This window comes from Durio zibethinus, chromosome 28, assembly GCF_047325235.1.
Source record: "Durio zibethinus cultivar Kanyao isolate XHJ-2024 chromosome 28, ASM4732523v1, whole genome shotgun sequence".
In the NCBI taxonomy this organism is placed as follows: Eukaryota; Viridiplantae; Streptophyta; class Magnoliopsida; order Malvales; family Malvaceae; genus Durio; species Durio zibethinus.
Genome location: NC_143189.1, coordinates 759,488 through 775,742, shown reverse-complemented (window position 1 = coordinate 775,742; position 16,255 = coordinate 759,488). Strand labels below are relative to the sequence as shown.

The 16,255-nt window shown below is 33.2% G+C and overlaps 2 protein-coding genes across 11 annotated transcripts; one reads left to right on the top strand and one right to left on the bottom strand.

Moving 5' to 3' along the window:
* Nucleotides 1-1,181: 1,181 nt before the first annotated feature.
* LOC111281110 (uncharacterized protein At3g52155, chloroplastic) lies at nucleotides 1,182-5,380 on the bottom strand. Of its 3 annotated transcripts, none has more exons than XR_016335236.1 (6): nucleotides 5,061-5,380; nucleotides 4,704-4,803; nucleotides 4,424-4,603; nucleotides 4,096-4,213; nucleotides 2,579-2,749; nucleotides 1,182-1,654 (listed from the first exon to the last, which is right to left on the bottom strand). XR_016335236.1 is itself a non-coding variant. In XM_022868725.2 (5 exons), exons 1-5 carry the CDS (start codon nucleotides 5,281-5,283, stop codon nucleotides 1,586-1,588), a joined length of 690 nt encoding a protein of 229 aa, XP_022724460.1. In that variant the 5' UTR covers nucleotides 5,284-5,370; the 3' UTR covers nucleotides 1,182-1,585. The 3 variants fall into 3 exon arrangements, 1 of the variants encoding a protein (XP_022724460.1); XR_002689088.2 differs by having other exon boundaries at nucleotides 2,685-2,749; XM_022868725.2 differs by lacking the exon at nucleotides 2,579-2,749 and having other exon boundaries at nucleotides 5,061-5,370.
* Nucleotides 5,381-5,616: 236 nt separating this feature from the next.
* LOC111280308 (sodium/hydrogen exchanger 6) lies at nucleotides 5,617-15,634 on the top strand. 8 transcript variants are annotated; one of them, XR_016335233.1, is made up of 23 exons: nucleotides 5,622-6,133; nucleotides 6,210-6,261; nucleotides 6,352-6,411; nucleotides 6,567-6,591; nucleotides 6,703-6,788; nucleotides 6,883-6,994; nucleotides 8,007-8,069; nucleotides 8,181-8,200; nucleotides 8,281-8,378; nucleotides 10,524-10,552; nucleotides 10,650-10,681; nucleotides 10,786-10,833; nucleotides 10,934-10,994; nucleotides 11,091-11,188; nucleotides 11,280-11,355; nucleotides 11,466-11,485; nucleotides 11,619-11,716; nucleotides 11,787-11,896; nucleotides 12,727-12,810; nucleotides 14,158-14,255; nucleotides 14,329-14,440; nucleotides 14,517-14,567; nucleotides 15,243-15,634. XR_016335233.1 is itself a non-coding variant. In XM_089757505.1 (23 exons), the coding sequence occupies exons 1-22, from the start codon at nucleotides 5,965-5,967 to the stop codon at nucleotides 14,525-14,527; spliced, it is 1,533 nt and encodes a 510-aa protein (XP_089613631.1). In that variant the 5' UTR covers nucleotides 5,628-5,964; the 3' UTR covers nucleotides 14,528-14,567; nucleotides 15,243-15,634. The 8 variants fall into 8 exon arrangements, 4 of the variants coding, with proteins under 4 accessions (XP_089613633.1, XP_089613632.1, XP_089613631.1 ...); XR_016335235.1 differs by having other exon boundaries at nucleotides 5,623-6,133; nucleotides 14,363-14,440; XM_089757505.1 differs by having other exon boundaries at nucleotides 5,628-6,133; nucleotides 14,358-14,440.
* The last annotated feature ends 621 nt before the right edge of the window (nucleotides 15,635-16,255 follow it).

The window sequence follows — 16,255 nt, the reverse complement described above, 5'->3', positions numbered from 1 at the left end:
TATTACGGTCATCATCAGTTTTTTCTTTTGTTGTAGCAATGTTAAAAAAAAAAAATTTTCCGTGGTAAATTTTTCCAAAAGGCTTGCCCGGTAGATTATATTGTTGCTTATGTGGCAGTCATGTCAAATTTTCATTCATTGTTTTATGAAATTCATTAGTGGTTAGACTTCGTATATTTAATAAACTTGAGTGATTTTGTCAGTCAACAATTGAATTTATTTGATAGATTAATGATCATTCCTGAAATTTACTCCTGGAATCACAAACCGAACTTTTGCATCATAACTTCGGATGTACAACTAGTAAAACTACAGTTCAAGCCTGAGGGCATAGGAGAGTCAAAAATCAAATATGTTTGGCATATAAAATTATAATAATATATGATAAAATAATATTATAAATAAAATTAAATTAAATAATATCATTTTATTTTATATTTATTGTGTGTAAAAATTAAGATAAAATAATTTATTTATTAATTAAAATTAATTTTTTTATAAAATTTATATAATTTAAATTATTGATATAATTTTTAAAAATATAATAAAATATATAAATTTAATCTTATGAAAATAATCATCTTCATTTTGAAATGATTGAATTATTTTATACTTAAAAAATAATTAATCTTTCTTGTAATCATTTAAAAAAAAAAATTAACTAAACATAATACACGATAGTTATCATTTATCTCATTCGTTATCTTAAGCATCAATCACTTTATCTTATTCGTTATCTTAAGCATCAATCGCAATCTCTGCAAGTGAAGATTCTCAAACAAGAATTATCCGCTGTGAATTAAAATGCAAAAGCCCTTCTCTACTAAGGCTTCTCACTTCAAAGCTTGCCGCTCATCTCATGCCAGAGTTGCAGGACAATTGCAATCATTCCATGATTATTTGTAAGGTAGCTAATTGACATTACATATGCAGCTACATAGGTAAACACCCGTCCCCTTGAACCTTTTTGTTATTTTTGCTTACTACATAGGTGAACCACCCAGTTTTCCCGAAGCGTATCAATTTTCCAAATGGTCATTCGTTGGCCGCAACAAAGAAAAAGGTCACCCTTGAGGCCTGAAAACCAAAAAAAAAAAAAAAAAGCAAAAAGATCCATCCCGCAATGCATGAGTGCAATTGCACCAGTTTAGCAGGGCTAGTTTAGAGCATGTAGAATTACCTTTACGCACGGTCAAACCTTCAAATTAATTATTAGAAATAATCATTTTCGTCGCACTAGAGTAAAGCAAAAGAAGATCTATCTGACGGAACAGAGCCGCAGACTCATTTTTGTGGAATATAATGAACCTAGCAAACGACGAAACAGTTTCAAGATAGCCACGCATCAATTCCACATATTCAAACTTGTGCAAACTGCAACTGCTATGTTTTGATCAGGATGGACTTCAACAATTGCAACCTGCAGAGTGCAAACAACATACATCTGTAGGGATTGGAAGCCGATTTACACTGTATAGCAACTCTGTCTCTGAATAATGCTTTTTTGAATAATTTCTTCTTTCCTTGCAGGGAGAGCAGAGTGTGGAGGAATCAGATTATTTCAAAATTTTGGAATGTCTATACTCTACAGGTTACTACTGGGTGTCACTATGCCTTGTAGCTTCCACCCACCAAATCCTGCTACAGCAAATGCCTGAAAAGGTAAGACACTAGGTTCAGTAATGCTTCTTCCATTCAAAAATTATAAACAAATAAATCTCAAATCTTTACTCAGATAATAATTGATTATGGTGATTAAGCAGCACTGGTCAAGCTTTTGCATCTTCATCTCGGTAAGTCCAGTCCAAAAAGGACATTGAAGCTCTGCTTTCTATATGCATATAAGTTTCTTTAATTAATAAGAATTGTCTTAAAATATGCCAACCATTAAGAGAGCCATCTAGAAGGGATCAGACAAAAGAAACATCATAAATCTATTGTGCAATGGATTGAAGCATTAAGAATTCTTATTTGTTCAATTCCATTCTGCCCTTGTTATAGAATTCATCCACCAAATTCTTCTTTTAAGTTTTATGTGATAGCAGTTCTCTTGAGAAATGCCATGGTAGAACACCAGTTTTCATTGAAGAATCTATAGCAAGCACATTTAATTAGATGCATAACAAACTCCGCACCACAGAAAAGAGGTTGACTCAAATCTATGCTCAACAGAAGCAAAAGTTGCAGGGACTGCCTCTATCTGTAACCTTACAAGCTTAATCCAATCCTCTCAAACAACGTTGATCCCACTTCTCTTGTTTGTTTACTAATAAAGGACTTAAGCTATTATGCCCTAAATTTCAAGCCAACGCTGTTTATCCAACAAAGTAATACGTTTTTTTTTTTTTTATTTTTATTTTTTAAGGCTAGGCCGCATTGGTGTCTGTAATTCAACTAAATATGCTTTAAAAGTTTTTTGAATATACATCCTGTAGGCCTCTACATGAAACCTTGAAGAGTCTGATTTTATGTTGTTCAGACACTTTAATTTTTCTGACATGTGTCTGGTACATCCCAACGGATGCTGCCTGGCTCTCTGCACCAAATATAACGAAAACATAGAAAAAATAAAATGTACCCATGTCAGACACGTCCATGTATCCTACATTCACCCCTGACAAGCAACACAGGCCTGATTTCATTCAAATTAGGCAATTAGGTTTTGTACAGAATTGCCCAACTACCTTCCTTTTTTTTTTAAAGGAGAAGAGGGAAAGAAAGCCTGCATACGCCGCATCGATCATGTAACCTGTTTTCAAAAAAAATTTCAACCCACTCCACTATCAATTCTTCAGATTTTATGAGAACATGCAACCGAAAACGCCTTGAAACTAGGGGTGTAGCTACCGTATAAGTATCAGAGTCACTTGACCCCACTGAAATTTAAAATCCTTGATAATATAGTTTAAGGTAAATTGTAAATTGACCCCACTAAAATTTCTTGGTAATAGATGTATTAATTTAGGATATATTTGAAATTGATCTCACTAGACAAGAAATTTTGGGATAAATGTATAGTTAGTGAAAAGTAGAGATCAAATATTTTACTTTTGTTCTTAAAGATTTAGTCAAAAAATTAGTGAAGACAAAGAATGATATTATCTAATCCATTTGTTTTTGGGATTAAAGTGAAATTTATCACTGTACAATCACTTAATATTAAAATTTGCCATTATACTTTAATCTTATTGAATTTTGCTATTATACTTTTAATTTTCTTGATTTTTAAACAAAAAAAACTGAATTGGAGTATTTCATAGAACATTTAGGTTATGTATATGACAAGTTTTGCTATTTTATTTTCAATTTCATTGATTTTGGACAAAAATAACAAAATTAAAATATCTCACGAAATATTATGTTAATGCAAATTGCAAATTAGCATCAATTTCTTGACTTTATGTCCCAAAGTCAACAAAATGAAAAGTATAATGTTGATCTTTAATGAAATTAAAGTATAATGGTAAAATTCAATATTGATCCATGGTATAGTGAAAATAAATATTGACCTTAATCTCTTAGTTTTTTTTTTTTCCTACTAAAACTAGTTTCATTTGCAAATTGCAATTGCAAGTATAAAAAAAGAAAGACTTTTTCAACAATGAAAACAATGAAGAATCTATTGCATAATTGAATAGTTGATAATATGATTTGTGATTGTTTATTTGGTTATGTATGTTGAAAAAAAATTAATAAGATTGATAATGAAACAATTATATAATGGTTATCAAATATATGAAAACTCTTCGATGGCAAGAAGTATTGTAGTATTAGTTTATTCACCTCAGAAGACAATTTCTGACTACACCACAGCTTGACAGAAACTAAATTATGCCTAATGAGAGCTTACGAGAATAATTTATAAGTCTCTGTTAGCACCATCTCTACCAGAGAAGTTGTTGTAGATAAAAGTAGCCGTTGTTAAAGAGTGTAATTGTAGTTGAAAAAAAAAATAAAGTATTAAGTAATTGGACTTGGCATATTGCTGAGTTTATAAAGATTATATTTTGTATATAGTACTTCCATAAAAAAAAAGGGGCAAAAATGACACAAAGACAACATGACAAAATATTTTATGAAGAAAGGAAATGTAACCTCTTCCCAAGATTTTCCAGTAGCTTCAAGCAAAGCAGCATTGCAAGTCTTGAGCTCTATGGAAGCACCAGTGAACATGGAGGCTGCCTCTTCCCATCCCCTATTATGACCCATACACCTGTATAACTAAACAAGTGTGAACGTGTGATAGACTATGAGGAGACATTTTCTTTGGAAATATGCATGCCGTTATACCAACCAGGTTTCAAGTAAAGAGTGCCAACTTATGGTTACCTAATGCTTGAACTTGAATAACACATAGAAATAAAATAAAGACAGCAAAGGAAGAATCAAAGTGAATAAGAAAGAAGACAAAAGAGAAACTGACATGATGGTAAGTATTTCATCCCTTGAATACTGACAGATAGTTCGTTGGAGGTGTTCAGCAGTCTGTCCATCCATGGCTGCAATGGAATAAAAACTAGAGATAAAATGGACCTCTGCTTCCAGGAAACCACGCACCTGTTTCTGCATGATATTAAGTGTTTCCCTGGTTCGCAGGGCATCACTGGAGCAACATGAATTAAGACATTGAGATTTTTTTCTCTTGTAAAAAACAATAATATGAAATTTGAGATATGATGTCTAGAAAAAATAAGCTAGCTAACCTAGATAAAATAAGCTGAGGGATCCAACCCACATGTTGGAGCTTTTGAGAAACCACTACAGCATCAGCTCGTCCGATTTTACTGAGAGGACGGTCATGATCTGAGCGGTTGGGGTTCACCAAATTGTGGCATTAACCATTAAGGAAATTAAGATTGCAAGATAGGAAATTAATAAAAAAAGAGGTCAGACTGCTAGTGAAAGAAATTCAAAAACAAAGAGAAAAGTACCTCGCGAGGTTGGGGTTCACCAAATTGTGGCATTCACCGTTAAGGAAATTAAGATAGCAAGATAGGCAATTAATATAACAAGAGGTCAGACTGCTAATGAAAGAAATTCAAAAACAAAGAGAAAACTACCTCGCAGAGCTGGATAATTCCAAGAACTCTTGGCATGGCGAAGCAGAATGAGGCGGCGAGAGACGGATTGGGCCTCTGGCCGGGTTGGCTCCGCCTCCACCTCAATCATCAAACACCTCCTCCTCCTCCAGCGCAAACGGATAGGGATTGGGCTTAAGCCTATGCTCAATGGCTTGGAGGTGGAGGGGCAAATGCCCACTGCCACTGTGGCACTCCCATTCATTTCTGATTTCAGTGATTTTCTGGTTTCTGTATTCTGATGCCCTTTGCCTCTCTTTTTCCGTCGAATATCATCAATAATAATAATAATAATAATATATTTATATATTATGTACCCTTCTAGAGTGCTGCGTGGACCAGTTTTGGCCTGGGTCATTCTGGATTGATATTTTTAAAAGATAACTCCGAAACTGACCCAATCCATGGACTTTTCAACAAAAGAAACCATGATCCAGTCCTCCATTGGGAAAACATTGGTATGGTGAGACAGCACCGAATCCAGCCCACATACCCGTTCGGGAATCAAATACTTTTCTTAAGTCAATTTTGATAGCGCATCTTGTAGAAAGTGAGAGGATCTACCATAACCCTTACTCGGCTGTCACGCCAAAAGTACATTATCAGTGAAAAAAAAAAAAACTTATACATATTAAACATCAAATAAATAAGTAGAATAAGAAAACGACATCAATTGTAACAGACAGAATGAAGATCTCAGTAAAAATAAAACTTATTGGAAAGTCGCAAGTCATGACTCCTAATTAGGGGAAAGACAAAAAGAAGTTGACGGAGACGGAAGGCGTCATCGGAAGTTGCCGTCACCGTGACTGTTTTTGGAGGCGGGGGAGGTGGTCCTTGATTTGTTGTTCCCCGTGAGGCATCTTTACTTTTTCAAAGGGAAAGGATGGGGATTTCACCGGCGGAGTTAGGGAGCCCCGGAAAGGAGCAGCAGGCCGCTGGAGTGGGGATTCTCCTTCAGATTATGATGCTTGTCCTCTCTTTCGTCGTCGGCCATGTTCTTCGCCGTCACAAATTCTATTATCTTCCTGAGGCCAGCGCTTCTTTGCTTATTGGTTGGTCAATTTGTTCCTTCTCATCTTTTATCTTATCTTTCAATTTCCTTGATCGCAATGATAATATTTCTAACAGGTTTGATTGTTGGTGGACTTGCTAACATCTCCGACACTGAAACAAGCATCAGGTCCTCCATTTCTTTCCTATTATTATATTTTCTTTCAATCTTCTGTGGTTTAATTGGGAAACCCTGATTTCATCTCCTATTCCTCCACAGGACGTGGTTCAATTTCCATGAGGAGTTCTTCTTCCTATTTCTCCTACCTCCAATTATCTTATATCCTTTTTTTTTCGATTAGTAAAGAGTTGATTCCTACTTTTTCCTTTTCAATCTGGATGCCTCCCTGGTATAATATCTACACATTCTCTTATTTCTCAGTCAGAAGGTAGCTTATATAGCTAATTGTTTTTCTTAGCTCCCTTTTCCGGCACTCAATCAGGGTTCAGCCTATCACCTGTAAGTAGTATTAACTGTCTTTCTATTACAGATAAAGTTATGCAAACTCGCGTTGCATTTTGCATATTGGTCTTCCTTTAATTCTCATCGCCTTTTCTCTCCTTTTGGTAGAAACCCTTTTTCTCTAACTTTGGAGCCATTGTCACATTTGCTATTCTAGGAACTTTTATAGCTTCAGTTGTTGCAGGAGTTTTAGTGTGAGTATTTATTCATTATAAAGATATCAGTCTTTTCCATGATGCAAGAGTTTTCCCTTTTTCTCACTACCTTTTACCCCCTCATATGTTACAGCTATCTTGGTGGTCTCATGTACGTCATGTACGGACTTCCTTTTGTTGAATGCCTAATGTTTGGTGCTCTTATATCAGCCACAGATCCTGTCACCGTTCTTTCCATATTTCAGGTTTTTATTCTCTGCCATCCTGGTTATCTATTGTGAAAGGGTTAAGGTTAAACAAAAACATAAGTATACTATAATACATGGCATACACCGCCTCCAACATCAAATAATGCAAATCAGTGAAGAGTTATTGTATAGTAATCAATTCAATAATCTGAAACAATGGTAACATTAACTCATTTAACTGTGCTTCTTTCTTGCTGCAGCCTAAACACGTATTTTCTTCTTTTAAGTATCATTATACCACTTATTTCTGTATTGGGAAAATTGATTTTGTTGAGATTAACTTAGGCTTCATTTGCTTGCTGCTTTTGCTTCCCAAAAAATTGGTAAAAAGCAAAACGAATAGAGAAAGCAAAGTAAATTATGATTAAGAATGAATGAATAACTAGCATGCAACACTAGATCTAACATAATTGTTTTATAAAGGTATAACCATGCATTATTATTCTCCAAAAAAATGTGCAAATTTAGTTTTCAATTAGTTAAAAATATTAGTATTTTCTTTTGTATCAGATTAAGCTTTTTTGTTTTTTGTTTTTGTTTTTGCTTTTGTACTTTTTTGCTTCCAAAAGCAAAAGGAAAGTACCAAAAGCAAAAACCAAATAGGACATTAATAATAATATAATAGCTAAGCAACCATACTTTCAGTTAGTAACCCATGTTCAAAAAAAAGCTTAGATATACTCTTATTCCCTTAATTATCTTGCTCTGTCATTTCTTGGTTGCTTAACTTTTGTAAATACATACTGTTATTCTAACCTTCTACTGCTACTGGTTCTTTGAAGGGTTTTTTTTGTTTCTTTTTACTAATCCAACGCTTAACAAAACTTTCATTAATTTTAATAAAATGTCAAGTCGCAGTTATAATGGTAGAGAGATATCATAGTAGTTTTTGTTTTTCATTTCATCACTTGAGTTATAATACTAGTGTCTAAGCAGTAAATTATAACACTAGTGTCAAAACAGTAACCATATTAGCAATGTGATCCATGTGCGATGATCTTAATTGCAGGAACTTGGCACTGATATGAACCTTTATGCTTTGGTCTTTGGAGAATCCGTCTTAAATGATGCTGTAAGTTTTTGTAGAATGCTAAATGCTAATAAATGGTCCCTTGTTTCATGTTTTTAACATCTTACACTGTGCATGCTCAATATTTACTGGGTAAAATGGTTCTTCATGTAGATGGCAATATCTTTGTACAGGTATGTTAAGTACTTGCATTTGTCCTTTGTGATTGGAATGCTTAGTTCGGTTTTAAATCAAGTGTTGATTCTCTATGCAGGACAATGTCCCTTGTAAGAAGTCAAGTCTCATCTGGACAAAACTTTTTTATGGTGATTGTCAGGTTTCTCGAGACCTTTGTTGGTTCTATGTCTGCAGGTCTATCTTAACCTTTGGTCTTGCTGAAACTTAGTGTATCTCTCTTATATTATAATCTGCATGCTAAATAATTGTTTTTAATTGTAAAAAGAAAAGGAAAAATTGTTTTGCTAAGCTTCATATTGCAAGTGAATACATGGTAAATGTCTGTTTTTTGCCATCCTGCAATCTAACTTTATTTTTGGTTTATTCCCCTTTAAGTTATCATTCATATCATTAATTGTTTCACAAGTATCAAAGTGCATATGTTGATTTTTACAAGGTGTGAGAGAATGTCTTACTACTATTTTCTTTCATGTTTAAACTTCTCTGTTGGACCGTACAACCATTGTTTCAGAATCATTTTATATATAATCTTGAGAATGAAGATAATCACGATATATTAATACTATATAAATGTGCTCATAAAAATTTATAACTGTTTTGTACCCTATGCAAACATCAAAACAAGCATGCATCTATATAACCTTTTGAAAATGGGTTTTAAACACCAAGGAACTTCCTCTTGATATTGAGATGGAAGAGGCTTTCAAAGAAGATGTTGCAACTACCGAAATTTGAATTCCTTTACCTCTGGTTGTAGTCATCCTCAATTTGTAAGCTCATGGAAATAAATACTAGGAGTTTAACTAACGTATAGAAGCCTATAGCCTCTATGCCTAGTTTCTATTATACCCCTTGAACCTTCTCTTGCTGAACTAAAAGATCATCGCCATTGAGGATACCAAAGCTGCTGTTAGGTTTCTCCCATTGACAAGCATTCTTAGTTTAATGGTGATAACTGACTAACATACCCGTTCATTATTCTAGTACTAAAAGGTTCCATGCAAATTTGAAAGTACATTAAAAAAATTAACGAGAAACAATATGCTATTCCTTCCTTTCCGCCAACCATCATTTGTCCCCATCCAAATGTGGTAGTCAATAGATGGTTGCTGCAAAATTTTTCTGTGCTGTAAAAATCTTATCTATGCCTGTTTAGCTAGTGGATCCAGTTAAAATCTTATCTATATCTGTATAGTTTTATGGATCCAGTCTTTACCAATGTCAGAAATAGCATTTAGCACTCAACAGTCATGGCTTTCTGGTAGAGTATATGTTTACCCTTCCATGTGCTCTTTGGAGCCAGCCTTGAGAGAAAACCTTGTTGGTGAATGATGCAACTGCCAAACCAACTTTATCTACATAATTTGATCCCTCATAGCCACATTAATCACTGAAATACCTTCAATTCAATCTGTAGGATAAACAAATACATTGTGGCTGTATCTAAGCTGCTATTGGTGCAAACATCTTTAACTTTTTCTGGAATTTCTCCCGAACAATCTATTATTGTCTCCTCGGAGCCAACGATCCCAATAGCAAGCGAAGAGAGAATTATCACCATGTCCTCTTGAACTTCTACTTTTATTGTGGTCTTCGAAAGTTTGTTAGAAGTCCAACTACAGAAATGAGGATATCTTCTGCCCTAATGCTTTTCCTTTTAATTTTTTAAATCATACAATTGACCATACTCAAGCAAAGTGTGTGTGTGTGTGTGTGTGTGTGTTTGTATTTTCTTTTTTTTTTTTTTTTAAATGTGGAGTCCAAATCTTATATAAAATAGGCTTATGTGCAAGAAACATTAAATGCCTTTTACACTCGTCCTCAATCTTCTGATAGGTTGCTTAGTCAAAGGAAAGGACTCCATTGCAGGAAACTTGCATGATGGGCAGAAGAGAGTTGAAAAGTTTTAATTTCACTGCATAAGACAATAAGTGTCCTGTCAAAGAAGCATGCTGCTGGCCACATATTTTAAAACCTTCTAAAAATTGACTCAATCTAGTGCCATATTTTTGAATTATATCAGTGAAGAGACTAAAATGTGCAGTACCTTAATATAAATTTTCATTTCCCAACAGATGCCAAGTACTGGTGAATTTTATCATTTTTCTTTTTGATTAAAAAGAAAACCAAAAGGAGGGTACAGGCATGAGAAAAAGATTTTTTTTTTCAAAAAAAGGAAAAAATGAAAAGAAAAAACCTCAATCTCAATTTTCCAATGCAGTTATTTTCTATTATCTTATTGATTGATCTTCTACCCATTCCATACTTTTATGTCCTTTTAATCACAACCACTAAGATGCTTTCCATGTTATTTTTCAGGTGTTGGAGTTGGATTTACTTCTGCTTTAATATCCTTCCTGATCAATCTTTTATATTCTTGTACCATGTTTTATACCATAAACTATAAGCTGTTATTGTGTAGTTTTAAACCTTAACTCCAAGAACCTCTTTAAGTATGCTGGATTAGATATTGACAAGTAAGTACTGGGTTTGAACCTTTTGGTTCTTTTGTCAAGTGTTTTACAATTCAAATCTTCTGGAAACCCCTGACTAGAATTTCTCTTGTTATTACTGTTTTCAGTCTTCAAAACTTGGAGTGCTGTCTTTTTGTTCTTTTTCCTTATTTCTCGTAAGCAATTTTATGCACCCTTTATATTCTCTCTTTTCCACCTTTATATAGTTAATGGATTCATGGGGTAGTTAATTATGAAAATATATCGTTTTTCTAGGTACATGCTTGTGGAAGGTCTCAGGCTCTCTGGTATTGTGTCAATATTGTTCACAGGAATTGTAAGTGAACTTGTAATGCTGATTGAGTATTAGTACATGGCATGCTGGTGTAGCATGCTGGTGTAGCATGCTGAACCTTTTCTTTTTTTGTTTCAGGTGATGAAGCACTACACATACTCAAATTTGTCAGAAAATTCTCAGCAATTTGTATCTGCTTTTTTTCACTTAATATCATCACTGGCTGAGACATTTACGTAAGGGAGTTCTCTGTGTGATATGAACTGATTTAACTTCTTGTCCATGCCATAACTTTCCAAAGCTTGATTATTTTGTTCAATTTTGCAGATTTATATACATGGGTTTTGATATTGCCATGGAAAAGCACAGCTGGTCGCATGTGGGATTTATCTCTTTCTCAATTGTATCCTTTTATTTTTTTATTTATTTTTATTTTTTGTGAACCTAGTTTTGGTGGCTGCATTGAATTATGGTCTCATTGTTATTCCTTGACTTGCTTCATAATCATGTCAGTTATTTATTGGAGTTGCTAGGTAAATGAGCTGTATATGGTGATAACATGGAGCTTTAAACCTAAAGATTTATTAATCTTTCAATTTTTAAATTATTTGTTGTTGATAGACCCTGTGTGGAATAATTAATGAGGTTGTTTTATTCAATCTTCAGGGCAGCTAATGTCTTTTCTTGTGCATTTCTGGTCAATTTGGTTCGTCCTGTACATCGGCAAGTACCTTTAAAACACCAAAAAGCACTTTGGTATAGCGGTAAGAAAAATCCTAGTTTCATCCTGATTGGTTTTATACATCCACAATACTAAATCATTGTGGACTTTAGGACTTCGAGGGGCAATGGCTTTTGCCCTTGCTTTGCAATCTGTTCATGATCTTCCAGAAGGACATGGCCAGATTATATTTACTGCAACAACTGCCATAGTTGTTTTGACGGTATGGCAGACAAATCTTATCTTTAAATTAACAAAACTTTTGTTAGAAATATGCTGAAAAATAATTTTGAAATTTATCTTTTGTAAGTGATATATTTGGTTATCTGTTCAATGCTCATTGCTTAGATATGAAGGCAATATTTATTTACAAGTTACTACAATACCATTTCTTTTGAAATGTTCAGCTTCCTGGTATAGAAAACTTGAAGCATTAATTCTGTACTTCTATGGTCCATTTCCCCTCCCATAATTTGGGGGAGAAGATAATTGACATTTAGCATGCGTAATGAACTGAATAAGTCAGTATTGACACTAATTATGCTAGTGTCAGGAGTAGTTGACATAATTGGTTTCTACAGTAGCGGTCTTATTCTATTAAAGTTGGGTGTCAAATTCATGCTACTTTCTGTATGCATTATTGGTTCACTGAAAAATTCACTAACTTCTTCCTCTGCATTATAATCTTCATTCAATGAACTGGATAACCCATAAAACAGGGTTGGAATTAGAATATAATAAATTTTGTTTATATCATCATCATCTCTTAGTAGTTATGGAGACAGTTCGGTTTTATTCTGCAATTTGAGTGTTTTGAATGGCCCATTAGCTTGCTTTGGTGATATATGGTGGTTCATGATCATGTTAAAAGTTATGTTCCCACCACTAGTGTTGCAATTAGTTTTAAACTAAACTGAAATTTGGCATGTCCAATGTTACGTGAATAACTGCATCTTCTGCATTTCATACTTTTTTCAAGAGTTACAAACATGTTGCAGTCTGAATGTGGCAATTGATATTTATCCTTTTCAGTAACTGATAAAAATGTGACAGGTATTGTTAATTGGAGGTTCAACAGGTACAATGCTAGAAGCTCTGCAAGTTGTGGGGGATGGCCATGATGGCCACTTAGGTGAAGTAAGTTCCACTAAAACTATAATGTTTAAATTTTAAAATAAATATTCAATAATAAACTCCCACCTATAATAATTTTTTGTATGGTTAGAAAATGTGAATTCCTCAAATTTTCCCTTTGTTTTGTGTCTGAGTGATTGAGTGTGGTGTGTATGTATGTATTTAATATATATATATATATATATATATATATATTTTGTAGTAATATTGTTGCATTATCAGAATTATTTGAGTTTATCTTCTTTCCTTGGATTGAAATGTTATAAATATCCTATTAAGTGAAATTCATTTTCCATAGCACAGCTTTATTGACTTTAAGCATGTTGTTATATTTAAAATTTTATTGCCTTATCCTTTTCTTTTGTTGCTTTCTTCCTTCACAATTTCTGATCTTCTTTAGCGATATATTATAGCTTTTTATATGCTTACAATCAGTTATGTTTTCAACACAAAACCTGATATCATTGGAAAGAATTTAGATTTTCTTAATGAAAGTCATATTTTAGGAGGTTTAAAGGAAATGAAGAGTTACATGAGCATGGTACCTAAGACTTGCATCATTAGGAAGAGCTCTCAAAAAATTTTTTGTCAGACTCTCTGTCAAGTAAGATATTGGAACTTGAGATTATGGCGCCTCTTTTTGCGATATTACTGTTGGTGGGTAGAAGGGATAGATTCTCAGGTAACTTTTGGTGAATGAATTCCTTTTATTCAAAGAACAAAGTCATCTGATTAAAATACAGCCCCAGATATTATTTTCAAATGAAGTAATGTATTTTTCAGTCAATTCAGGAACGATGACTAAACTGCTGACTGCCCTATGATTTGAAAAAAGGTAGCACAGTAATCTGCCATGCTACCTTGTTTCTATCTACCTGTGTTTAACAATGCAATCCAAATGTCTATGCTGAAATGATCTATCGCTTGAAAAAGTCCTCTAATCCTGTGGGACCTTCTCATCTTTGGAAGCATCTCAACTTCATTTTGGTATCTTATGGTATCTTGTGAAATAGGTAGCAACTTCTTTGCAATTAAGCACCATTACAAGCTGTGATCTGTAGCTGATAAGTAAATGATTAAAGAAAACAAGTGAGAGAGGGAGTTCAATATTTTTTTCAGATTAGATGGAGACTTTGCTGCATCTTCATTAGCCTGATCGGTCATGACAAATTATTTATGAACTGTTCAAATAAATAAGAATCAAGTAAAAATGTTGAAGTAGGAAACTGCCGCTGCCATGACAATGGTGGTTGTGTTTTTTTGTGAACTTTTTTTGTTTTAATAAAAAAATGGTAAGTAAATGTAAGTGATTTTAGTGTCAGTGATATTAATCAAAAAATTTTTTTGCAGAGCTTTGAGCTTAATAATGGATATGTTGCTCCATCTTATAATGAAGATGGAACAGCAGGGAACAGGTTTAAGATGAAGCTGAAAGAGTTCCAGAAAAGGTAATAATGTTGAATCTTACCTTCAATCATGATCAGGGATCTATGGATTAATCATCTAATTTCTTTGATTTAGTTTATTTAAAATCATTTCCTACCCTGCAGCACAGTGTCATTCTCTGCATTAGATAGGAACTACCTCACCCCATTCTTCACAAGCCAGAATGGAGAGGATGAAGAAGAGCATGGTAAAATTGGCTTATTCTTTTTCTTTTATTTGATATATATTCATTTTTTTTTATCTTATTTCCTTTTGGGTGGCAGACCTCTGTTGACACTATAATTGCCCTGATTTGTGGCTGAAGAGGCATTAGTGTATGTAGTATTACTGGTTTTAAATTAGTTATTTTTGCCACTGCTATGTTCTCTAATGGTTTTGCTTCATTTTCCCACTTTTAACCTTTATTTTTTAAATTATTATATTTTGTTTATTTTGTTGAGTTAATTTGATATTGAGTTTGAAGAGTTGTTTTTGGTAGGTATATGTTTCTCTGTTTTGCTTGATATTTGGGTGTGGGCTTTATTAGCATATGTATTAATATAGATTAGCATTAAGATATAGAGAAGATGAGTGACACCAACTTGGTTAATGAATTACCATAAAAGGCTATTAAGGATGTCAAAATTATATAAAATAAGGATTGATTCGTCCTTTTTATTTTCTTTGGAATGAGAGTTCGGTTCATTCTGTATGGTTTTAGTTGCATTTAAGTAAAACTACCAAATTGTCATTAGAGAAAATGAAAAACTGACTACAGATTTATTCCTAACTGCCCAGGTAAATCAGAAATTAGTATTGTGATTTTAAGTTCAAATAACGGTTTCTTGGCTGGAATTATGATTTATGTCTGGTATTTATTAGCAATGCTTATGTTTGTTTTTCTGTCTTTAGTTTATCTTTTGATGAACCGTGTCTTCTATATCATGCCATTGAATATTTGGGCTTACGTACTTCAGTTGTGCATTGTGGTGTTTTTCTGTAAATCTCAGTTTTTGGAAATTCATCAGATGAGCCGATGCCTAGTTCTAGAAGGGGAGGATTTCATGGCCATAGCTATAATCCTACATGACAATCAGATGAGGACACATGCTTCTAGATGGATTAACTTTGTAAATATTTTACATATGAATTCCAATGCACTTCATGTATGGTTGGGGGAACGAGAGTTGTGCATATATATACATGTCTATGTATATATATATATATATAATATGGCCGTCGTTGCTGTCATGCATTCTAGGGTACTGTTATAGAAAATATTTCATATCAAGATGAGATCTATCTATGACATGGCATTGTCTGTGTAGTTAGCATTCTTTTTGTGATGTTGTGGAAGGATTATTACATGGTTATTGATTTGCCAAGAACTTTGAAGTGTTTCTATAGGTGCTTTTCACAATTTAACAGTTATTCTTCTTCGTTGAAGATGAAATTATAGAAAATGGTACGAGAATATTGCATTATTTGTGGTTGAAGTCACTCTAGAAGGAAATTTTTTCTTAGTACTAAAGACGCAGTTTGTTGTACTCATCAAATATAGCACCAATTTTTTGAGCTATATATCAATATAGCAGCTTAGGTACGAGAAGATATCATTATCTCCGCTGCGTTGGCGTATGCAAACTCAACATCTTCTTTATTCGGTGATGTTAAGTTATTTTAAAGTAGTTTGAGTCTTGCCATGGACGGATTAATTTGTATGTTTATATGAATATAAATAATTGTTTTATAATAAAATAAAAGATGAAATGTTTGTTGCATCAGTTTAAATAATTAAGATTATTATAATAATTATCTAATTCAAATCGTTATGAGTTTTTGTTTAGTTATAAAATAATTATTTCAGTTCATATAAATTTATTCAGAATAAAATAATTATAATTTATTAACATTTGAAAAATTAATGAGCAGGAGATTTAAAAAATATAAATTTATTTATTAAACAAGTTCAAATATATTAGATTATTCGAATAATTATCTATTTAAAGTCGTTATGACATTT